Source organism: Rhipicephalus microplus, chromosome 5 (assembly GCF_043290135.1).
Source record: "Rhipicephalus microplus isolate Deutch F79 chromosome 5, USDA_Rmic, whole genome shotgun sequence".
In the NCBI taxonomy this organism is placed as follows: domain Eukaryota; kingdom Metazoa; phylum Arthropoda; class Arachnida; order Ixodida; family Ixodidae; genus Rhipicephalus; species Rhipicephalus microplus.
Window position 1 is genome coordinate 83696488 of NC_134704.1, and position 25800 is coordinate 83722287.

Below are 25800 nucleotides of genomic sequence, written 5' to 3' on the forward strand. Positions count from 1 at the left end.
CGCACGCGTGTTGCTCGTGGGAGAAAGGCCGTGTATCAAGTGGCGGGGTGCCCCGGCTCATCTGGGGACCTAATTAGGAACAGCGACCTCTGGAGGAAAACGCTGACACTGAGCGGAGCTGAGGCGCAAGCTGTGATGCTGGACACGAGGCCCGGGAACGGAAACGTTTCTCGTTCCCGAGGAAATAAAAGGCTCCTCTTTAGCGGCTTGTAAGAAAGGCGTTGCCTCTCTTTGGGCGCCAAGCCCGCTTAAAGGGCAATTACTGAGAAGCGTGGAAACGGTTTCCATGCTGAGAAGCGACTGTTCCCATGAGTCTGGGAAAGCAAAAGCCCGGTTAAAGATTAGCGCCTGTTTCGTCTTCCCGGTCAGATATTATACACCTACGTTCAACTTCTGAGTGTTATGTTTAAATGAGAAGAAAGAAACGCGCACAGCGGAACGAACTTCGTTTAAACGTTGGGCGCATAACGAGTGGCTTGTGAAGTTGACTTGCGAGTAGTTAGGTCGCGTTAAGGTATTGTTGTAAAGTTAGTCTACAATCCGAACGAAACAAAGGGACTTCATAATGAGCCTTTGGCGTTGAAAAACGGTCTTACATATCTATTAAATGCAACGAAATGAGCGAGAAGTTGTGAGATCAAAATAATGTGTTCGGCCACACCTTTGTGAGACAGAGTAGAGACAGCCACTAATGCTGGTCAAGAACAATAGACGTATTTCAGTGGCAGTCTGTTTCGGTGGACCCCGCCACTTTCTGCCGACCCGAAAATGGCGCGTTCTATCCCGGTCGCTATTGCATTTTGATGGAGGCGAAGTGCTTGAAATCTGTGTGCTGTCAGATGTGAGAATCCATTAACGATTACAACATGGCGGAAACTCCCGGAGTCCCGCACTTAAGCGTGCTCCACATTCATGTCATAGTTTCCGCACGTCAAACCCTCAATATTATTACAATATTATTTTTGTTGCAAAGGCACCCACGCAACGTTAAATAAACTCAGATTTGCAGTCGTCCATTTTGTTCCGCGAAACACGACAAGATCGAAAATAGCGCAACTTGAAGGCAAATAGCACAACGGTGGCATACGCAGTTGCGTGATCGTAAATGTATAGTGTGAACTGGCACCACCGAAATGTAATCATCCTTAGAGCCATTGAAACTCTGTGCTCACAAATCTGCGAAATAAGTTGAACGGCGACTATTCTTGTCCCGTATGCTGAAACGGTCGAGACCTGTAAGAGCGTTCGGAAAAGGTGTCACGAGGAAGGTCGTTCACGTTTAAACTGTCCTAAGCGCATACCGGGAAGGCGAGCACTTCGCCTTCAGTCCGGCCCTTGAACCTGGCCTTTCAGTCGAGTTAATTAATGACTGCCACTAATCAGCGTCACGCGCGCCCGTAATGACCCGGGCACTCGGATGCGATTAAAGCGCGAGGCCTTTGAACCGCCGCGACGGCAGCACCGCGGCGTGCAAAAGTTGAGCATACCCATCACTGCGGACGGTAGAGAACTATTGAAATGCGCGAAGCGAAGCGAACAGCTTTCCTGAAGTTCAGCTCAGTCCAAAAAAGTGGGTCGCCCCTCAGTGACTGCATGGGATCACGTGAAGAATGGAGTTCGAAGGTTTGAAGCCCATCATTGGAAGCAGCGGCCGCAAATAGCAGCTTGAGTCTTTCAGAGCGCGCTTCTCAAACGTCCTATTTTCTGGCATTGCGTTGCCCGCTTCTACACTTATATCTTCGCGCGCGAGAAGCGGTCGAAACGTGAACGGTGCAGGACGGTAGTCGAGCGCGCGTATAATACCCGATGATCCGGCGCGAAGAGGAAAACGGCAAGGCTTGTACAAGGTCAAGTGCGAGCCTCTTCTTTGAAGACGTCCCTCCTGGCTCACGACGTTAGCGCGGATTGAAATTCTTGTTACAAGTTCGGCGAGACAGAGCAACGGCACAGCGAGGTCGATGCTCGCATATAGTACGAGTAACTCACGCAGCGTTGCAAGTAAAGACGTTATAGTGTGTGCGACGGCAAGCTGCCAATATGAAGCCGGTTGGCGAAACCATACACAACGAACAGGACAGAAAGGGAACGTGCCGCTGCGCGCGTTTGTTTCCTGAAACTATGGCGCACGCGAAAAGCGGCAACACGGGCTAAAATAAAGAAACAAACGAAAAGAAACGTAAAAGCCGCAAAAGGAGCTCTCGTTCGCCAGCGCTTAGACATGCTCGAACATCACGCGCTCGTTGGTACGCAAGAAAGTGAAACGATGTTTCCCGTTGAGCCGAAACCACGACTCCGAAACATTGAGAAGGTGTGTTAGCAGATGAGTTGTAAAGAAGCAGACGATGGAAAAGAATGACGTGGGGGTCACGCAAGGAAACCCACGCAGACACCCAGTGCACCAGGAACTGTGTAGAGCGGCAGTACAGAAAGTATCAGTTAGGAAACACGCTGTATCAAGTCCTCGCTGTGGCCTCTGTACATCGTTGTGTACTCTTTTTTTTCCTTTTAGGAAAAACACGCAACCTCTGCAGCCCCTATTCACTAACATGTCCCTCTCGCCCGCTCTTTCGGTCACTGCAGTATGTGTGCCACGTCCATCAGGAACCCTTGACGGGACGCCGCTTTTCTTTGAAGCTCATTGCGGTACGACCATCTAGCACAAAAGGCGAGGCAATTCAAGTCCTGGGAGAGGCGGGTCTTTTTGCGTTCTCTAAAAGCCGCGGTACGCGTGCCTAGCCTGAGTGCGTCTTCTTTTTTTTCCTTTTTACGGACGTTGTCCCCCACTCCATGGCCACTTATGGGAATGCGCGCCTTGCGAATGCATTTAGAAAGATATTTGTGGGTCTACATTGTTCGGGTCCCTGCGATTCTTTCCTTCCACCATGGCAGTGAGATGAAAGTGAATGGGAAGGGTACGTTGAATGAATAAAAAAAGGCTCGTAGAGACGCCATTTCGTTACCTTATAGTAGATCTGCGAAGGTCCGAAATTGCTTGTACGCACGCAGACGATAAAGCGCCATAAAAGAGCCTACTCGAAAAAAAATAGACGCACCCCCGAAAGGTCCGCATATAGTTCCCGTGAAAGGCTTAACGAGTCAACAGCTGTCATTGTGTCGTACGAGAGATGTGCGAGGTTGATAAATGTGCCACGCGCCAAACGCGCGCGCCCATACATGCATCTACCGTGAGCCAGGAAGTTCTATGAAAGATGTATACAGTTGATACGCCATGCGGAAGAAATCACCTATGGGGCTCGTGGCTTACCGGATTCGGTGCAGATACGACAGGAACGATGTTCGTGAACGAGGAGCAATTGTTTCGCTTCTAAACCGAGGCGCCACCTATTGTCGCAACCGGCAATCTTGTTTAGGCAATTCTAAGGCCAGAGTTGAGCAAGTTGCCAGGCTCTCTGTGTGAATACGGCGAGAATAGTTTGATTGTCCCGCGATGATTCAGTCTGACGAGGGCACACTCTGGGGAAGGGATTTCCGGTGTAGGTGTGCCCTGTTATATATATCTCGCCTTTTCAGACCAATTTAGCGGCATATTATAGTCATCTGCTCTACGTGCGGCGTTACTCGTAAGAGAGATAGAGACGACATACACATAAACAAGAGGGAACGGCTGGGAAAGAGAAAGATACAAGTGAATGCAGAGATTTTGACCAGACGCACGTGCAGTTTGTCACCCTGCACTGGGGGAAGAGATAAAGGGGGGAAAGAGATAGAAGAAGAGAGAGAAGAAAAAAATCACACAGAACCACGAGCATGTTTGGGGAGCACGTACCGTGTGCAGATGGTCGCTCAGATTTGTTGAATTCAGGTGTAAAGACAGGAAGGTCGACTAGAATTACAACGTCCTGCAAGCTATCCTACGCTAAGCGGAGAAGAAATAGAAAGGAACTTTGTTGAGACGAGGAGCCGGGAGAAGAGCACTGACTTGAGAAAAATTAAATTAAATAAGGAAAATGCGGAGTGTTAGTACGGACAAAAAAGAAAAGAAAGTATAAAGCGTAAAATGCGAAAACTATACAGTTCTGCTAAAATGGAGGTACATGTATATTCACCAATTGTTCCAGTGAAACAATCTCAAGCCAGAAAACGTCTTTGCATATGCTCGGCAGTATGAGGAGTGTTCATGTGACTTCATCATGCGTTTTGTCGTACAACTGGCAGCTTCGCTGTTCGGGTGATATGCATTTAAAAACAAGAAAGCACGCTTTCCACAGCACTTTCTATGCAACAAAATGGCGGACACAGTGACATCAGAGTTATACAACTCACACCGCCGTGTACAGCTAGCACCACTGCACCGTCCTTCACGGTAAAATCGGGGACGTAAGCATGCACGCTTAGAAGAGACGACTATGGTTGCCTGTGCTATAACCAATATGTCTGCTCGTCTCACGCCCCAGTTTGCATTGCAAAACAAACCCATCATACCGACTTAAGTTTCTATAGGGACCATCTAGACCTTACACAAGGAAACACGCAGTTGGCGCTTTTCGTATCAAAAGGCATGTCAAGTTAGCCAAAAGGTCGTGTGTTTTCCTGTGTTGCTAGAAGTGTTGGTTCATACAAACCACACTGTACTACAAACCCTAACTGTAACTTAACTACTCTTAACTACGTGCGTAAGTAGTCCCACAAGCTCCGTGTATGCTGTACGTTGCTGTTTGTTGATATTAATACAAATAGAGCGTTCTGACCGTCAGACAATATTTCTTGATAAATTGAAGCTATACAAAGGAGTGGATCCACAGGTTCCAACCCGGAGTTCTTGTATCACGGAACGCGAAATGTTTTTGTTTTCTTTCGCGGCTATGAAAATCAATCCGCACTCACGAACGGGGCACCTTTCCGTTACTATAAACAGCCTCAAACTGGGCCAGGGCACGAAAAACGAAAACGAGCCATAGAGCCTCGGGCTTGCTGACCCGTAGCCGCCGTAAAAGCCGGTGTCCGCGGAGGTGCCAAAGGCAACAAGCAGAACCCGAACCCAACCACGGCTCTCTCTAGCTCACCCACCCCGCCACGTTGACCAGCCAAACGGTGAAGCAAGCCACGAACCGTTTGCAGAGCAAACACCCTGCGCTAAGGGGAAAGGCAGGACAGTTGGGAAGGGGGGGGGGGGGGGGGGGCAAAAGAACGTTTTTACCAGCAATGGGTAGAACGGGAAAGGGGTGGGGAGAGTGTCGCAGTGCTATGCGACCTGACGTCGTTTGTATATCGCCGCGTGCGGAGAGCAAACGTCGCTGATACAAAGAGCGAGAAGAACACACACGCGAGAGAGAAAAAAGAAGTACAGGAAGGAATGCTTTCTTTTCTTGCTTGTTTGTGTCATTTCGTCTTGCCTCTCCCAGTCATAACATTCGACCGCAATCGTGTCTATGAGACTGAAACCAAAGTACCGAAGCGCACGCGAGCAGGTCATTTTTTTTTAGTTTCTATGTTCGCGCGTGTGCGTGTACACACAAACAGCCGTTATGTGCAGGGAGTGGACTCGCGCGAATGTTTGCGTCTGTACGTGTGCGGCACGGTGTGTTTTAGCTGCGGAATGCGGAGGTTCTCACGGCGAGTAGCGGAATTCGGGTCGTGTATTGCCCGTCCAATTAGGTGGAGTGCCGCGAGAGAGCGGAAGCACGCAGTTGCTGTTTGCTTTTGCTGTTAGTTTCGAACTCTCAGTTATGTCATGAATTCTTTGTATACAGAATGTATGTTTCAGTGCGAGCTGAGTGGCCAGCAAAAAAAAAAAAGAAACAATAAAGTTAAGCTCACATGAATAGCGCGTTTGCAAAGGCACATGAGCAAGCTACAAAGAAATATACCTGCCGCGAATGACCATCAATAAAAACATGTTAATGATTAAGTTCATAGGTTGGCCTGTATAGCTAGCATTTATTTATTTATTAATTTATTTATTTATTTATTTACATAACAACAACCATGCTCGGATGTTAGTCACATCTTTCAAAGGCAATAGTTGATAACAATGCCATTATGCTAAAATTTCTTCAATAATGCGAAAGTGTTAACAGAATGTATCGGATGATTGAAACCTAAAGCTGTCAGAGGCGCTGGCAGCTTTGTATACTTTTTCTCATTTGCAGCACCTTGAATATACGGCTAGTGTAAGGAGAAGTAATAGGTTCCCTTGTTCGGCAAATTGTGAGTGTAGTACCTCTCTATTCAGCGAAGCCCGCATGGTAGTTAGTGTACATACGTATGGAACCATAAAGAAAGCGCGACTCAATTTTGTTGCAGTGGCTCCTTTAGATGGCGTATAAAGAGGCTCGCGACTACATTACTCATTTCCGGCATCACTTAATTTTCACTTACGAAATATCCAGCAAGAATTTCGCAAGTAAGACAGAATTTAAACGGCAACGCTGTCAATTAAAAAAAAACTATATAGATGATGGAAGGGCTGCGTTTGTAGCAACCGCAGTGATTACACTCTCGACTTGACGCGAGAAACATACCAAAATAAATAAAGAAGTGTTGGCCACTTGATGACCGAGTACAAGCCCCAACTTTCCCTCGCAAGGCAACAGGGAGAGTTGCGATTGCTTTGTGTGGATCGGTAAACAATGTTTTCTCGTTGTGTGTGCTTTGCCAACAACAACGTCTATATAGGGTTGTCTTATTTGTTCAGACGTATAACGTGATGGCAGTTATTGCACAAGAACAGAATGACGACAAAGGGACAAAAAGGAGACGAGTTCTCGTCTCCTTCTTGTTCCTTTGTTGTCGCTCTGTTCTCGCGCTATAACTATCATCATGTCATACCAATTAGATCAAACTGCGACACTTCTCAGACGTAACATTTCATTCGCACTCAATACGGATTCTGTTAGCATTTTGAGTACTACATAAAGGTATATGAATAATATGTAAAATAATGCACGAGTTTATGTGTGCTGCGCCTAATTAGTCTCGAAATATGTTCCCGCTCACAAGTGCGGGGCTCATGGAAAGCTCGTTTAGTCCACTCTAAATATATATGCATGCACGATATACAATTCAACTCGTGGCGAATACAACATTTCACACTTTATTCCTTAGCTCTGCTCCAGCAACAGATTGCTTTTGTAAGAAGACGGAAATAGTTCCGTGTTCCTACAAGCATAGTGGTTGCCCTTCGTTTCACTTGTGGGAGCAGTTGCTATGGGGCGCGAAAGTCAATAGAGCAGGGGTATCAGCATATTAGAGGGAGTGATAGTGGCAGTTGTCTTAACGAATGACGTCCAGAGGTTGTATGCGCCTTTAGATGTGCACCGCGGTGTTTGCTCACAATGATCCTCGTGATGATCGATGAAGCCGCCTCTCTGTAACGTGAATCGTGCAGCCAGATCAGTTTTAAGTCTTGCTTCAACAGCGTTCAAAACAGTCTGGAATTGGAATTCAGTCCTCCTTTTTTCGTTGTACGAAAATCTTTCTTCTCCATGAACACTCGGGGAGAGAAAAAGAGAGAGAAAAAAAAATGTCGATGAGTTTAAGCAGGGGTAGTTTAGGTCATTCTGCATGGGGCTAGAGAAAGCTATCGAAACAGGGAGATAAATGCGAAATAAGCCCATCCCACAAATAATCCGCCTCAGTGGTGCAGTGGTAACGGTACTCAGGTGATAAACCGAAATTCGTGGGTTCTATCTCACAATGGTCGTTTTTCGGTGAAAGCGACAAGAGGCCTGTATACTGTACGATGTCTATGCAGGTTAAAGAACACCAGAATGTAGAAATTTTCCGGAGTCCTCATGAACGGCGCGTCTCATATATCGTGGTTTTGGCGCGTAAAATACAAGGTATTGTTATTTATTAGTAATGGTAGAGCAGGCAGCATTCTCGAATCATGGTTAGGACGTTGACTGAATAATGCATAGGCACTATGGACTGGAGAAAGTGATTGTTAAGCAAACAACATTAATATCCCGAATCCTTGATAATTGATCATATAGAAGTGATTTTCCTATAGGCAAATTACACTTTCACATGCAGTGTCAGAGACACCTCTCACGTCGCGAGAATACACTTGGTAGGCCGGAAAATTGTGCACAAACGATAAAAAGGTGCCGTCACCTCCTTCGAGTGTCCGCACCAGCCCATCGTGACTTAACGAGCTATGATTGCTTGTGCTGGGACATATACGAGAGACAACGTATTTGAAAGCGTGAAAGATTTATTGACAAATTTCGAGTTTTACAAAGCCGAATTGATCCAAAGAATTGTTTTCCCTGTCATAATGAACAAATGACCACTATATGAGTCACAATAAAGTTCATAAAACTATACAGTTTACCTCCTCAAAATGACTCAGTGCCTCCTTCTAGTGTCCTTTTAACGCTCACCGTTCTCATGGTAAGCATTCTGGCAAATAACAGACTGCATGCATTTATGTTTCTTTTACTGAAAGCCTGCACTTGGTTAGGTCGAAATACAACAGTTATTGCATTTCTGCATACGCAGTACGGTTGCTTCTTTACATTTTATTGCTGACATCTGCTCTCTCTCTTCTTCTTTTGAACATGTACCACAAGTAGCGTCGACATAGGTAACACAGCTAAAAAGGCAATCGACCACTGTTCATGTCTTTTGTTGCTTTCATTATAAATATTGGTGTATGTGTCATAGAAACAGCGTGGACGTAGGTAACAAAGCACGCTTATCTGCGCAAGCACTCGCTAGAGCAGCGCCTTCCCACGAGAATTACGTTTAACAAAAGTGCTCCACACAAGAAGTAACAAGAAAACAAATACAAACGTGAACAAGACACAGACCACGCACATATAGGCACGGCCGATGCTGTAAGGAACAATTCACTCTTAAAAGCACAGCCTCCGCAGTCTTCTTAAAACAACGACGCCCAGACAGGTCCGTCGTTTCTAAAGCGAAGTCGCGTCCTTGAAGTCTTTTTTTTTCTGTTCGCCTTGTCAGTCCGCTCAAAGACACCGCCCATTTGCGGGAACAATTAGGGTTCGCGCGCGTTTCCTATCGGTACAATCCAGCACGTTAAGTGCCAGACCGAAGCGTAAAACAAAAACAAGGATACATATCGATATCTGCCCCAAGAAGCATAGAGTGCCTTTCGCCTGCAAACCCTTTTAGCTTTCAAAGTTTTTTATGTATGTATAGATCTAATCTTGGTGCCGTATCTCAAAGCGAGCACATTGCCGGCAAGAAAAGAAGTATTTTTGCTGACCAAGCTATCTTTGCCAACTTGCATTTGAGTCGAAGAGAGCATTCATTACCATGTCTCATTGATAGAGCGGCTTCTGTGATGTGTTTCAACACGGCGAGATGCTCAAGCACGTGAAATAACATCACTATATCAGCACAAGATGCACTCCTTGTTAGTTACACCCATAAAGAAATGGTGCATGGGATGTGCGTCATTATAAACACAAGGGCACGGGTTCGACTCGTGGCTGCGCTGGCCCCATTTTTATCAGATGAAGAGAAAAAGCGCTCGAGCGTAGCTGTATATTTAGGTACACTATAGCTGAAAATTAGGGACTTGTTTTCTATTCATGGTCAACGGTAACGAAATGTACCAGCTACACCAACCGTAACCAGCTGTTACCAACTGCGTGCACTGCTATTTCAGTGCGAAGAATTAGGAGCACATTAAAGGACCCCAGTGTATGGGTTACACTGGGGTCGTTTAATTACACTGGGGGGACCCCAGTGTAATTCAGGGTTTCTTGTATACTCATTTACCTCACTAGCACGTCGTGGTTTCGAGTACGTAAAATGATAATATTTATTTCGTAACCGACAAGCGGGTACTTGTGAAATATGATCACATACTGCACACAGCTCCAGCTATTTGCCAAAACAGACCACAAAATAGATCAAAAAGGGTGGGGCTGCAAGTGTTAATCTCTTCTCGCGTTGGCTGTGAAGGCTAAGTCCCTTTCCGTCTTGTGAGTGGAGGTCTTCATTGATTATGTATGTAAATACAGCTTGCATATATGCTCTCGTTTGAATACCGCTTATCTTTTCTTTTTAATTATGTGTATCACCTGTTGCCATCTGCATTGGTTACGCCACTATACGGTCACAATAAGGGTTACTGGAGGCACGACGCGAAAGCAGAAGCTCAAAGGAAAATCATGTTAGTCACAACAGCATGCGAAATTTTCGCGCTGGTAACACCTTCGTAAAGCAAAATATTTACAAGTCGTATCACTCCATTTTTTTATTGAAAGCGCAATCAGCGCAAATGCTCCTCATACTGTTGGAATTAACACGGCTGTTAGCTATTATTAGTGGGAGACTCTAAAAATTTCGACCACCTGGGGTCTTTAATGTGCACCCAAATCTGAGCAAACGGGCCTACAACATTTCCACCTCCATCGGAATTGCTGCCGCCGCAGCCGAGATTTGATCCCGCGACCTGCGAGTCAGCAGCCGAGTACCTTGGCCACTAGACCACAACGGCAGGGCTCCATCAGTACATATAATTATACACACCTGCTATATTGCTGCGCAACATGAAAATGGAGAATTTTGGAGTAGCGTACACAAAGCTTGGCGTTAGCATCTCATGCCATGGCGCATCTTGCAGTGCCACTGACTTCTTGGAGGCCTCCATTAAGGGACCGAGATTATAGTGGGCGACCGCAACGAACGCTAACTTCGCGTGCACTATTCTAAAACTCCATAATATTAGCCCACAACGGCCAATCACTGGGTCAGCATGTGACCGTATAATACGTTGGCCGTATCCCGCCTTGAAGATGAAGCGGTTGCAGTGCTGGACTGCTGACCCAAAGGTCGCTGGTTCGATCCCTGCACCCGCATTTTTATGGAGGCGACATGGTAGAAACCCGTATACTGTGTGATACCAGTGAGCCTTAAAAACATCAGATGGTGGGGATTTTCAGGAGCCTTCACGACGGCATGGTTTTGGGACGTTAAATCTTACATACTAGAGAGTTTTAGTTGAGCGTCCTCAGCAGCTCTGCGAACGCAGGCGTTCCCTATGACAAGCTGCGTCTGCGAAGCCGCTGCGGACGTCCCACTATGGAACTATTACATTGGCCGTATATGCACGCTATTGCATTTGCCTCGTGCAAGGAAACCACTGCTGAGGCCGTTTAGCGGTCGTTCTGGAGCTCCGGGGCCAACAGCCCCGTGGCGCGTCGTGCAGAGACGCTTCTCGTTGGGTTCCGTTGGCGCGCGATGCGATGCCGCAGGCCTGCTTTGTGTCTGCCGCGGCTGCCAGAGGGGACGACGACTCTAGTCGCCACCGCGGCGGGCTCCAACCACCGCCGACGGACCCATTTGTAGCCGCGACAGCCCGGCTATCTGCAGGCATGCAACGGGAGAGCTCCTCCTTCGGATCCTCTTGTTTTTCGCGGGCGCCCGAGTGCGACCATGCGCGCTCTGCGCTCTCTGGCGATTATCTGCGAGTTCGTTTTAAAAAGCACACTCGCTCTCGCTTCCTTGTTAGCTTGTGCGTGCGTGTGCGCTCCTTCGTGCGTGCTTCTGAAAATTGATCGGTCGGTGATCGTTTTTGGACGTGGCCAACGTGAAGCTGCGCTTAAACTCAAACTGTATGGGAGCGTGGTGCATGCATTGTGTTTTTAAGGAACGAGTCTCTCTTGATTGGTGTTCCGTGTTGCCGATGGTTTATGAGAAAGACAATTCGTATTTCAATACTGGCTTGTAAATAATTTGATTTTATAGTATTGCGACTTCAGGAACTTGTGGAAAGCCAAGGTTTAGACGTTCTATTCAGCGTTTCAATCGAATAAAATACGGCGTTTGAACTGAGATGTACAAAGTCGTTTGTGCCTCAAAAACAGAAAGAAACGCGACATCGCATATGTTTGAGCCGCGCTGCCAGTGCTTCTTTTTCGCATTAGCTATGGACGTTTTACGTAGCATTAGTTTGGTTGTACAAAAAAACAAACTAGATAGGGCATGTGGCTGGATAGGAATCATGGTTGATTATAAGTACAGACGTTAACTGACCTGTTCCAAAGTTGAGTTTCATAGTGAAACTGTTACCTTCAGGACAAAGTTTTTCCTTTGGCACGTTGCTTCTGCAGAAGAGGTGGCTGAAGATCATTCAAACAAGAAGATTTGTATCGCTACCTGCGAATTCGTGCGCCGTGGAAGTATTCGCAAAGCCGCGCCTTTGAAGTTCACCAGGTCTTGTGAAGCCATTTCCCAGACAAGGTACTAACCATTCGACGTGAAGCAGCCTCTGAGGGGTCAAATGAACCAAAGTATTTAGCATACTTTTACACAAGCTATCTCGACATTCAAGACATACTACAGGTTACGTGGAATTGCATAATCGAACACGTGTTTGTAACAACTAAGCTCACGTTAAATGTGCACGCTTTTTCCTGTGTTTTCGTGGTAGTTTCATTCCTTTCAGCGGCGGTAAAAACACGGTAGGCCGATTCTACGCAAGGAATTAAGACGTGTTTCCGCACGTGCGCTTCCCGACTTCCGAGTTGGTGGTTTTTCTTGCACCACCGCAGGTATACATGAGCTAAATGTCGTGTCACGACACAGACATGCGAAGGTTACTTAGGGTTACGCAGGAGTCACCACGGAGAACAAAGACCGCAGTCACGACACCCGAACAGGACAACCGCGTTTACGTCAACGCTCTTCTTCACGGTGCTCCTCAGTTATGAGAAAGAAACGACAGTGTCGCGACTTCGCGCCTGCGGGCCACCAGTGCCCGGCGTCTACACGGCTAAACTCGAGAAGGAACGAAGAAACAAACGACGCGCAGGGAGGTTTTCGGACACGCACGACTCAGCCATGCAGCGTGTATACACCACGCGTGCGATGGATGTGCGCGAATTGGTCGCGCGAGACCGCGGGCTTCCGCCAGCGCAGGAAGTCGTCTCCGACGGCAGGACGAGGATTTGAGGGAAGAGAGGGGGAGTGTTGCCACCGACCGCTGCCTTTGACAGCGCTGCGCATGCATGCAACGGACAGTGGAGGCCACAGACATCGGGCAACGATGTGTGTCGTCAGAAAGTGCCGCCGCCACCGCAGTATCGCGAGCAGCAGTACGTGTGTATGGATGGGAAGGGCGGGCAAGAGGAGTGGAAGGGATGGCTGAAGCCCACCGCCCAGCACAATGTGCGGAGCATGCAGGGCCGACCGTTGCGAAGGAGCGCCGTAATAAACAGGTACCACTTCCGGCGACAGCGACGAAGAGGGAGAGAGTGACAGCGAGAGAGCCGCAGTGCCCGAAATGAAGCGATTCCAGCGCGGGAATGAACCGCACAAGTTTTGGCGTTTTACACGCGCGAGACGCGAGTCGGTGCGCGGGACCCTCTTGTCTACTCTCCTGTCACGCGGACTGCATGCCTCAGCCACCGGCCCAATTAAACTTCGCCGTCTTCAGTGCCGTGAGGGAATGGACACCTGTAACTATTGCCCTCAGGAATCTGTGAGATCGTCGACAAGCCCATTCAGTGCCCTCGCCCGGTTTCACAACCTCGCTGGCGTGTTCGCCGGTGAGCTGGAGAAAAGCGAAACACCGTTTCACTTCGAGGGCGGTTTCAATTTACTGCACTCACGTAAAATTCATAGGAGGCCTTATTCGTTCGCCTCGACTGAAAGGCCAAAGCTATCTGGTTTGTAGCTATCTCCTCCTCCTCCTCCTCCTCCTCCTCCTCCTCCTCCTCCTCCTCTTCTTCTTCCTCTTCCTCATTATCATCATCATCATCATCATCATCAACCACAACTACAACAACAACACAAACAACAACAACATAAAAAAACAAAATCCCAGCTTGAGAGGTTCCGTGTGCAGCCGCGTATGTACTTGGTTGATGGTGGGGCTGATGATGTTTGTGATGAAATAAAGCTCAGGCCTTTGTAATGATTTGGCAGTTTTCAACCACCCACTCGTTAGTCGATCACGTGATGTGACGCCTGGTGTAACTCTCCGCTTCTGCGACGTGATATCAGATCGGTTAACGTGACTCCTTGGCGGCCATGACGGCTTGCTACTCTTGGTTTGTGTTTTGAAGTTTCGCAGGAGGTAAGCGGTTACAAGTAAAATCGATTAGGTTTAGCACAGTGTGAAATTGTTTAGTAGGCTGTTCGTATATTGTTCTCCTGGAAGCGGGGATGAATCGTCGCTGTCGTAAGGGTATACAAGGAGAAAATTCTCAGTATCTTAAAGCTCCAAACATTAAACTACCTCCCAAATTTAAACTGTCTTCTCACTTAGAAGCCCCGTACGAAGTCCAATGTACCGTTATATGGTCTGTGGTAGATGTACCATACCAGTGCCGCTAACGATAAGCTACATTTCATTCAAAGGTAACGGCAGTTAACGGTAGGTACCCGGAGAAAACTTCTCTGATCTTTCTCATCAGCACACGGCACGTACGTATAGGCCGTGCAAGCGGCATCGGGGACACCGTTTTCTAAAGCTTTGAGAGCGTTTTTTCCATTCACTCGAACGTCAACAGACGCTCGGCAAAGCAGCTAATGATGGATCACTTGCTGGCAGGTGAGCGTTCCCCACGCCGTTGTCTTTGGGTGGGCACAAAGGCGGCAGGCTCATTGTGTGTTTGCCCTCGAAGACTTGGGGCAGCCATAACGTCCACAGCCGTCAGCCACCAATGACGAGTACGCCTTCCTCTTCGTCCCAGATTCGCGCTGGGCGCAAGCAAGATGCAAAACTCTGAAAGTTTACTTTTGTTTACATGCTTACAATGGATGAGTATGACGATTGTTATAGCGCGAGCACAGAACGACGATTAAGGGACAAGAACAAGACGAGCACTCGTCTTCATCTTGTCCCTTTGTCGTCGTTCTGAGCTCTTCTTGTCCCTTTGTCATCGTGCTGAGGTCGCGTTATGCCAATCGTCATGTCATACGAACTAGCCCAAATCACCAGGACGAGTATGCTTTGGAATAAGGCAGTAAGTACGCAAATTCAGAACTATGCAGCAGGGACGTAAGCAGACATTTTTTGGAGGGTGGGGGGGGGGGGGGGAGGAGTTATACTTTTGAATTGATCATTTTTCGCTTTGTATGCCATGGCGAATGGAATGTCGGGAGGAGGCGTAGACAAGGGTCCCGGTAAGTCACACCCTGGCTATACGCCCCTGCTATGCAAACAATGGCCCCTTCGAAATCAACGTTCCCCCAAAGCTAGCATCGAGCTAGTAATTTCCGCTGATTCGCACTAAATTATGAAATAAACAAGATGTTGCCAAACACTTCATTTTGACATTGTTAACTTGTTATTTGGAGTATGTCAGGTAAGGTTAGGCGCATGTGCATGCTTACAAACAACTCTTTGCTGCTTATCGGGGGCGATGGTTCACTCGTTTGTTGTTTTGGGACTTTTTTTTTTCGAAGACGAAAGTAAAGTTATTTCAATAAATAAATACAAGGTTGACATAAGTACATTCAAAGGTCCCGAAGCGAAAACTGTCGGGGGCTTATGTCACTACACGTGCCTATGTCACTACAGTTGCAGCAAAGATTATGAGTAGTGAAATATTTAGGCGCATGCCATGTTTACTCCGACGTTTTCGCTAGCCAGCAAAACGCAAGCTCAGCAGTTGTCTGCGTGCATACTAGCGAGCTGTTCGTATTCGCTGCGTGCAACTCTAACGACCATTATACTGGACATTGTACCATCAGGAGAACTGCAACGCAGAACTGATCGTATCGAAAGAATTGAATGCAACGAAAGGTTGAAGTAACTGTGCGGTGCGATGATGCACGATAAGTTTAGAAACGTAAAGAAATTCGGCTATCGATATCCTGAATAGCGAAGGTTCGTTCACTTACAGTGTCAACATCTACAGCAGTACTACCTATGTATTGTGAATAAAATCAATATTCAAAGCAAATCTTAAGTGTACGCTCCTCCATGACGTTGTGTGGCATAATAAAATGTTCAACGGGTGGGCTAATTCACATATAATTAAGTGTACTACGCTACATTTACTCAGACAGCTCCCGTACGTGAGACACTGCCTGGAATATAATCGGTGTGCAGTAGTATACGAATTTTGAAGTCTGGTGCATTTCCTTCTCAGTGACGAATGCACACAAGTCTGCACCAATTAGTGTGGACGCCATACTGACGTCATCGGCAGGACGGCCGGTGACACCGCCTTCGGAGAACACTGACAGGTGCATTAGCGGGACTGTTTATGTAGTTGCGTATTACATAGACAGCGGCGCATTGGTTAGATGGCACGGCCCTCTCTGGACTTCTTTAGTTATATTAGACTACAGGGTTATTTATTGTAATGAACTGAGCGCCATTCGTGCTGACAAGCTGCTTAAAAACTAATAAGCTTCAGTTATAAGTGCGACGTGTATGAAATTCAGAAACGAGACAGATAAACAAAACGCAAATGCGTGAGTATTGCGTTCTCAGCCTCACGGAGCAAGGCTCTGTGTCCAATAACTATAGTCGTATCATCTGTCCCCACCAATCACTATCATCATGGCGGCTGTCTGTGTGTGCGTATCACACCACCACAGCTTTCACAACAGCATCCGCTGTGGCACCAGCTGTTGTGACCTACACACTCGTTTACAGAAACCGTTGCCGCTGTTGAGCACATCGTGCTAACGGTGGCGCTTTCGCGCCTGAGGTCAGCGCCGACGCAGTAACCGCGAGGCTGCTTACGCGAAGGCACTTTCTCTGAGGATCCTCGACCGGAGATTCGCGACACTTCTCGCTGGGTCCCGCAATGCGGCTCTGTGGCTCACTGAGTGTCAGAACATGGGCCAAGGACGTGGGACGCATACGCGACGACTCAGGGACAGTTGTTGTTGTTGACCTCAGCAGTTGGCCGCACGTGCCTCTGATGAAGGAGTGGCAGAGAGTTGTATACAGGGACGACTGCAACCGTTATATACTTGCTCTCAGTTCTTGCTTTCTTTCGCTGCTACATATTTTTCGTGCACACATTTCTCGACATTTCCTGCTTCTACTCAGTTCGACTGTTAACCCTAGCTCGAAGAGAAAATAATCAAGACTGCCGAGTCGCGTGTTTACTCACACGTGGTGCAGTGCCAACTTATCACTTCTTCTTAAGGCACCGGTTTCTCGTGATTTTCTAAGTGTGCATACACTCGAGGTCAGATTATGTTTGGACCTACTTATGTTTACAGGCAGTTCGATTCGTAAAACCGAAGTGTCAAGACACCAGGCTATGGACGCTGGTTCCGACGCAAAAGTTTGTGTGCTTGCAGTGCCCATGGGCAAGCTAAACATCATCGAATATAATAAACATTGAGAGCAACATTGAAAAAAAATGTGACAAACAAAACATTAACTTAATTTCTGTGCTCTTCAGCACCCATGCGTGCATTGCCGGTGAGAGTGTATATTTTTCACGGACACATCGCGTGACAAGTTTATAGCTTCAGAAGCAAGGTACTAAATTGTACGCTTTGTTTTGTATTAACACAAGTGGTCTTTTAACGATCGTTGGAAATAATCTAACTACTCGAAAATACATGTTGGTTGCATGATACGATCTCACGCCAAGGATGTATATTCTATTTGGAGGACACTTTAGCGGCATATTTTCTTTACGCAGCTATAGTCTTAGTACACGCATGTTCACGTCTCTCTCGGGTCGTGATCGACGAGTAAACGAAACTATGCATCGGCGTATCAGTATAATCGTGCGATGGACCCACGAAAATAAGCACAGTGCCGTTCCAAGTCAAGGCCTTTTTTAAATTAGATTATGCTCTCGAAACCGAAAATAATATTAGTAATCAACAGGATATATATAGCTCCAACTCACAAAACTTCTGATACTAAAATCGTTCGCAGCATAAACTAGTATTAACGAAGGTAACGAGCATATGGCCCCGGGGGCCAAATTTCGTTCGTAAGTGCTTTTGGCTCGTAAGTGCGCTCCTGCAGTATTGATCGGACGACTTGGCTAATTTTATGTCCTGCCACACGATTGGCAGCTATTTCATCTTAGGAGAAATTATCGCGCAAAAAGATTCCCCTGGATACAGATCCCGTTCAAGGCACCGCTGATCTCGTGCCAATCAGCTGACGGTCCGGCCGGGGAATGTGGAGATAGTAGCTTACCAGGCGCGATCCGCAGTCGGCGTAACAAGTGGCCACCACATCCACGTCGGCCGAGCCGCATGTCCCCGCGCACAGGAGCGCCTGAAGGGCCCACCACACACACAACCACCGCACCGTCGTCACGAGATGAAGATGATGCGGAGCGCAGCACGCCGCCGCCGCCGGCAAGTTATCCCGCAGACGAGAAGCGCGTGTCATCGTGGCACATCTTTCGCTGACCGCGCCATGTACCCGTGTGCGCCTCCAGCCGCCCGGCTGAAATCGCAATCAAAACGTGCGCTGCTGTCCGACGCAGCTACGCTGCTCCGTACCGTCGTCCTCTCCCATCGGACGCTTTTTCGGCCGCTTACTTGCTCCCCGCGGTCCCACCACCGCTACACCCCTCCCCTTCTCTCCACAACTAGAGCGCCCCGGAGAAACGGCGCATGCGCGGGAACTCTGATGACGTAGAGCGAGCTAACACGCCATTGGTGGGAAAGACGCGTGCGTTGTCAGGAGCGCGCAGTGTGCGCTCCGGCGGAGAGTGCGCGAACAGACGGCCCGTCCCAAATGAAGGCAGTGTGCGTGCTGGTTTCGTTTCTGTTAAATTTTGTTTAATTTTTTTTCTCGCGCCGGTTCTTTTGAATGAGGAGCGGGAAAATTGAAGACCACGATCGGGGGCTGCTGGCCAAGGCGGCAATGTTTTGACGCCAGCGAAAACTTTGCTCGCAGTAATTTCTGCGAGGAAAGTGGGGTGAAAGTTGTTCAAGCGACGCTCGTTTTCCATTAGCATGACACGGCCAAGCTTGCAAACTGTTACGACAGGCGCCGTCGGGCTGCACAACACTCGGGTGTGCGTTTCGTGAAGTCTACCACGCAATACTCGAGAGAGGCTACGCTCCCGCTGCAGGCACTTGACCAAACAGCAAATTTATTCGCGCTTTTTGCAGCTTTGTATCGAGGCCAGTAAACTTTAAGGTCGAGTTTGCAGTTTTTATAATGGTCGTCGCACGAAGGTTATGTAGTGCCACAGTGCTGTCGTTTGTCGATGCCTAACGCTCCGACCATGTACTTTGATCGAAAAGGTTGGTTGAAAGTTCGCATTTGGAATCGCCAGATAATGCAAACAACTATACGTAGTAGGAGGGAAGATTTTCTTTGACAAAGCTAGCGAAATTAGAAGTTAGGTTCTGGGGTTTTACGTGCCGTAGCCATGGTTGCCGTTGGGGGCTATATTGAGCCAAATTGGTTACTTTTCGACCTGTTTGGCGACGAGAAGTCCCAGTTGGTGTGATGGCTATTTACAGACTATAAATTTTCTGGTCTTAGTTATTCTAAATTGTTTTATTTACTCATCAATAGTAAGGACTCTCTCCATAATACTACTCTCCTGTTCTATTTAGCAACAAATTTGGCGATAATATTAAATGACATTGCTACTTTGGCTACATTTGGTTTGAGTTCTGGCGCCTTCTCAATTCCAACCAAACGGCAACCCCGGCCATAGCCACGACATGAGCACATGCCACGCCGCCTGTAGGGATACTCAACATTGTTTCTCCGCACCTGCACAACGCGCTTTGCAGAACAGGTATTCTTACATATGGGCCCTATAAAGAGAGAGGTAGAGAATAAATATATGCTTTGGTTAGGCGTCAGATGCCTCATTATACGTGAAAAAATGACTCTCGGCATATCACATTTCTGCAGCGCCAACACGAGTGACGCGAAAAAAAATTCGGCAGATGCCATGTACCTTCCCTCCGCATGCGGAGGGAAAGTGACCGTATTGTCGCATTTTTTTTTATCGAGTGACACGTTATAAAATGACGCGTAATATAAGTACAACTGTTGCATGCAAAGACACACGTTAAAGAGTTGCACATGTCAACATAAGCATTTGTTCGTACTAGTGCAGCAATGCCAAAAGGAACATAACTATAAGCAACACCAGAAGCGATAAGCTGATATGAAGTGCTGGTGATTGTGAAGATGGCAGCCCTTAACACTGCTACACAAATTAACTTCAGCGCATGGCACCTAACTACAATAGGCGTTAACCCGATGTTATGGCTGTATCATAAGAGCTCATATGTAATGTTTATAAAATTATAAAGTTGGTTAGCCAGCACTGCAACTCCAATGGACGTTTCACGAACATTAAGGTCTATTTGAAAAATATTTCCCAGGCCTGTCGTGACTCGGTGGTAGTATGCTTGATTTCCACGCAGAATGCTTGGGTTTGATTCCAACATGGGACCCCAACATTTATTATTTGCATTCGTCGGGTCAACGCTGACGATGTAAGCATTTTCTCAGTGCTCACGCGTCAAAATACTCATGTGTGTACTCGTCGTTCCTGGGTGGATACTATAGTGTTAAATCACCTGTGGCACATACCTGCATACCAATGGCACACACCCGCCCGCGGGTATGTGCCACTGTCTGGCGCGAAGTGTTTGATGAAGTACGCGACAGGGTTTCGATATTATTCATGTGTTGACCAGCGTGTCGTAATCGTCAAACTATCTTATCCCCCCATAATAACTTTGGTTGACACCAAGTTAAAAGGGTGACCACGAGAGCACTCAGACGTAAACGGTTGCATAGATAGATAGATAGATAGATAGATAGATAGATAGATAGATAGATAGATAGATAGATAGATAGATAGATAGATAGATAGATAGATAGATAGATAGATAGATAGATAGATAGATAGATAGATAGATAGATAGATAGATAGATAGATAGATAGATAGATAGATAGATAGATAGATAGATAGATAGATAGATATTCCAAAAGTAATTGCAGTACGCAAAGAAATGCTTCTCATTTAAAATCATCACGTGATGGAGTATGATACGTATGGCGGGTACTTCACGTGAGAACCCACCGTACGAAGTTGAGAGTGCCCTAAAAATTCAGCGATCCAGGTTTATCTTTCTTGTTTTATTGCCCGCGGCTATTCAGACAGGCTAACAAAACAAGCATTACTTACTTTATTTAAAAATCTTTCAAAAACACTTCATGTTAGGTATTCCCTTCTTGTATGTTCGCTTAAAAATACGAGGGAAACTCCAAAAGCGTTAGCGTGGATTTATTATGCATGCATTTAGAAAAAAAGGACTATCAACTACGCAGACTTAACCTGCACATTATCCAGATGACAAGTGGTGGTTCTTCAAAACAGTTAGGTAAGTATGTTATCGCAAACACACCGCTTCAATGATGACATTCTTACGACGAACATAATTGAGTCTGACCGTCCCTGATGGTGACAACCCAATACGACGCCGAACAGGGCGTAAGTGAACGAATGTTCGTGTGTTATTAGGAAAATGCAATTGGTGGGTGAACTTGACAGAAGGGCGTGCCCCTCGTGGTTATGCTGCAGTAACATCAAAGTACTAACAAGAACCTTTGCAAGTCAAATATGAATTCAATGTGTCAGCTTCGTGATCTGACAGTGTTGAGCATGTAATAATTATTTGCCAGAAATGTATGCCAGCTTATTCAATAGAGAGATGTTGCTATAGGAGTCGGGGAAAAATTTATTCTGCGAAAAATCATTTCGAAGGTTCGCTGCATGTGCAAAGTGTGGAGGTGGCCTTCTAAGCCAGTTTGCAGCACCTTTGGTTTCGCCTGTATCAGACACAGGGCGGCATCTAGTTTCACTAGTCACTAATATGGCGGCGGCGTCCCTCCCGCATGGGTAGGAACCAGCGCTGCAAAACACATGTGCTGCTCGCAACTGTCTTGAGACATCGCCTGAATTGAGTGAGGACGAGCTTAGAGTCCGAAGATGACAGCACCTCAGCTTCAAGCTTTATGGCCATCATGTTTTGCGTCAACCTGAAACACAGCCGTTCATAAGTTTTGCTTTGCGTATGGCATCAAGCTGCGCCTCCTCGGCAGCAAGTACGTAGCTTCTCACCTTTGTGCGCAATCTTACAGCTAGTCTGGTTACGTGTGAGGGCCACACGCCACTGGGGCGTGGTGTGCTGACGCCCGCAGCAGAGCTTCTCGTAACGACAAGAAAGTTCCCGGAGCACATCTTGTCATGGCCCTCACTGTACGTAGCTCTGCGAAATATTTTAAGATCACGTGGGATATTGTTTTTTTTAATACGATGTTCAAAAATGCAAAGAAATATGCCTTGATACATATATTGGAACGTCAACTCATGCGGAGTGAGGTGGCTCATGGAAAGAAGTGATGCTAGACGAAATAGCGGAGTTCATTTGGCATCTGATTTACACAAGAATAATTCACATCCCGGGCATTTATCTCTTACCTACAGCCTCTTATCAGATTATCTGTCTCCTGCAGGCTCTAATGTTAGCACCTGCGGCCTCTTATCGCAAAAAAGAAACAACGAATCACTGAGTAGAGTGTACGAGTTCACTTGTGCCTCATGAAAAACCAAGCAGTGCTTCACCGCTTCGCACGAGCAATGAAGCAGCACCTAACTTCTGATTTTCTTCGTTTATGTGAATAGAGACGTTCTGTATAACATTTATTATTTTTCATACTATTCCTGGGTCATTTATCTTGATAATGTATATTCTGAATTTTATTTGCTGGAAATATTTATGAAGATATAGTATTTTTCATCGGAGTGTTTACCAGCTGGCAACGATAAATGCACAAGTTTTCAAATTTTCATTCATTAAAAATATCTTTGTTTCTCTATAACGTATAGTTTTTGGAAACTCCATTGTGCACAATTTGGTACACTGGAATGCATGCCGAAGGAGGTAAAAAACAGGCTAAAACGTTTTTCCCAAAGCACTTGAAATATAACTGTTTACGCGCGGTAACAAAAGAGTTAATCGCCACTCCATGAGCTCTCACCTCCGGCGTATAGCTTGCTGTCTGCATAGAGTTGGGCCGCCGCACGCCGCGCGCTTTCACTTCCAGAGTAGCAACTTGCCGGCGTTTCCGCTTTGCCGCTGCTTCCCGAAGTCTCGTCTCTGGGCTAGCTTGTTGTCTCCGTCGGTGTTGCTTTTCGCGGACGACTGTGCCTTCACAATCGTATCATTCATGGAAGAGAGAGTACAGTGGAATATACTCTAGAAACTGTGGTTCATACCGATACTGGTGTATTGGCCAAGAACCGATTAGTTTGTAAAGAAAATTATAAAATTGAAGCTCAAACTTTGATTAGGACAGACAAAGTATAAACTATTACAAATTAAGAATAGAATGAAAAATAGAAGAAATTCAAAGCATTGAAATTGGAAATCTGGAAAATAGAAAAACTATTTAGAAAAAAAATTTGGCAGATCCCACTTACAGTAGGAATCGATGATATGCGAAACACGAATGCGAAATGTTAATATGTCACTTTAAAATCAGTACAACGTTACGAGGTGGAGATAAATGATGCCGTACATGACTTCCGTGCCATGATTATCATGTTTGCATGTGTTCTTTACCTTCGTGATCTATTGAGGTCACGCGATACCAAATTTAGTATATAAGGAGCTAGCAAAACGGCCACGAGCACGTTATGATCCTAGTATGTTCTCATGTTGTTACATGACACGCGTGTCAGGATTATCATGTTTGCACCAGTCATATACCTTCGTCATCCATTTACGTCCCGTAACACCAACTTGGTATACGTGAAACTTGCAAAACGGCCGCGAGCGCATCATGAAGGGCCCAATATACTCCGATATAGCGTTGACGCGCGCACACGCAGGGCATAGCGATGCTACGTTAGCAAAACGCGAGCACTCTATCGTCTGACGCCAGGCGCGACCAGCGTCCGTCGGCGCGGCCTGACGGCAACCGGCGTGAAATGCGACATGTTGCATTTCGCGACGATGCGTTACCCAGACAACAAACACTGCGTCTCTCTCTTATCGTGACGGAGGGACGCCGGACGCGCTGAAACGCGCATGCGTCAAAGCAACGCAGCGCAGCGCTTGCTTGCGAGTATATGGAAGGACCGGCGCCTGGCGTGGCAACGCCGGCATGGCGCGACGAAATGAACGCAGGCGAGCACACGCACCACGTCACGTCGAAATGTATTGGTGCCTTGACTGTGGCATGTAGTCATGTTCTCACATGACACGCATTTCATAAGTATCATGTTTTTACCTGTCATACACCTTCGTCATTCATTGGCGTCACGTAATACCAAATTTGGCCCGTGTGAAACTAGCGAAATGACTGCGAACGCATCATCAGTGTTTGATGTAGTCATGTTGTTACACGACACGCATATCGTGATTACCATGTTTGGATGTGTCATTTACTTATGCCGTCCGTTCGCGTGACGTGATGCCGAGTTTGGTACATGTGAACCTAGCGAAACAGCCCCGAGCGCATCATGAGCGTAGCCTGTGGTCGTGTTGTAACATGACACGCATCTCATGGTTATCATGTTTACATCAGTATCATGCCTTCGTCATTCATTCACGTACTGTAATACCAAATTTGGTATATGTGAAGCTAGCGAAACGGCCGCGAGCGCATCATGAGCGTGGCATGTAGTTATGTTGTTACAAGACACGCATGTTATGATTTTCATGTTAGGGTTTGTCGCTTGTGTTCGCCATGCAATCATGCGATGCCATACCATATTAGTGTTGCAACATGCCATGTGAACAAAACCATCACAAGAGCTGCAGGACCATGACATGTAAATCATGACATTCATGACATACATGTCACGATTTTCATCTTACGACTAGTCAAATATGCTCTTCATACAGTCATGTTATGCCATACCAAGTTTGGTATCGATACCATTATCGAAACGGCCAGGAAAGCTAAATGTCGTAGGAGGCTAGATAGATAGATAGATAGATAGACAGATAGATAGATAGATAGATAGATAGATAGATAGATAGATAGATAGATAGATAGATAGATAGATAGATAGATAGAGATAGATAGATAGATACGCTCAATGTCACCGAAGTTCGCTAGAAATGCTTCGCATTTAAAAGTAAATAAACAACAAAACAAAACTGAAACGGGGATGTAACATTCGACCAGCTTGCCCCGTTCTTTCGTTTGGCTTTTTGATAAGCTTGCCTGCTTGCAGCGATATCGACTCCTCTTGTTTTGTTTTTGCCGCCCTCTGATTGGTTCGACAGTGCGTAAAAAGCGCGTTGCTGAGTGAATAAAACGGGATTGTCTTTCTGGCACTCCTTGCGCCATCTTTCCTCGGCACCCGTCAGTCGTTCAGCCGTCAAATATGTAACAGGCAGCTCCTTCGTGTTGATTATGTGATGAGATCACGAACAACGCTACACGCTAGAGTTGTGCATGGGCCGCATTTCCAAGCCCGAGCCCAGCCCGGGCTCACCGACTGCATCGAAAGCCCGCCGAGCCCGACGCCATAAGGCATCAAGCTAGCCCGCCCAGCTTTGACGTGCATAAGCAAAACCAGCCGGCCCAGCACCAGCTCGGTGCGGCTCAACATTACGTATATGTTTCCTGCAGAGAGAATACATGGTTTTCGGATAATATGTTATTTTATTCAACATATCAAAGCTAAACATAAGCAATTGACATCTGTCAGTCACTATATACACCCATTACAACGTGTGTTAGATAAATAAAATAGAAGAGGTGTCTGGCCATTCGGGCTACAGTGCAGTGCGGTGTTTCTGCATTGCACACCCCTTTTTTAGGGGCAAAGCTATTCTTAGAGTAACCCTGTCCTGCGTCAGGCGTAACCGGCAGTACTAAACACACAGACAGACAGACGCTTCGACCAACT

General features: G+C 46.7%; 1 protein-coding gene across 2 annotated transcripts in view; it reads right to left on the reverse strand.

Annotated features, from left to right (window-relative positions):
- sev (receptor protein-tyrosine kinase sevenless) overlaps positions 1-18420 on the reverse strand; it is a 176841-nt gene extending 158421 nt beyond the window's left edge. For both annotated transcript variants that reach the window (XM_037425230.2, XM_075895732.1), the window contains exon 1: positions 18077-18420. In XM_037425230.2, the coding sequence (XP_037281127.2) occupies positions 18077-18274 (198 nt within the window). In that variant the 5' untranslated portion in view covers positions 18275-18420. The remainder of the gene's footprint in view (positions 1-18076) is intronic.
- Between the last annotated feature and the right edge of the window lie 7380 nt (positions 18421-25800).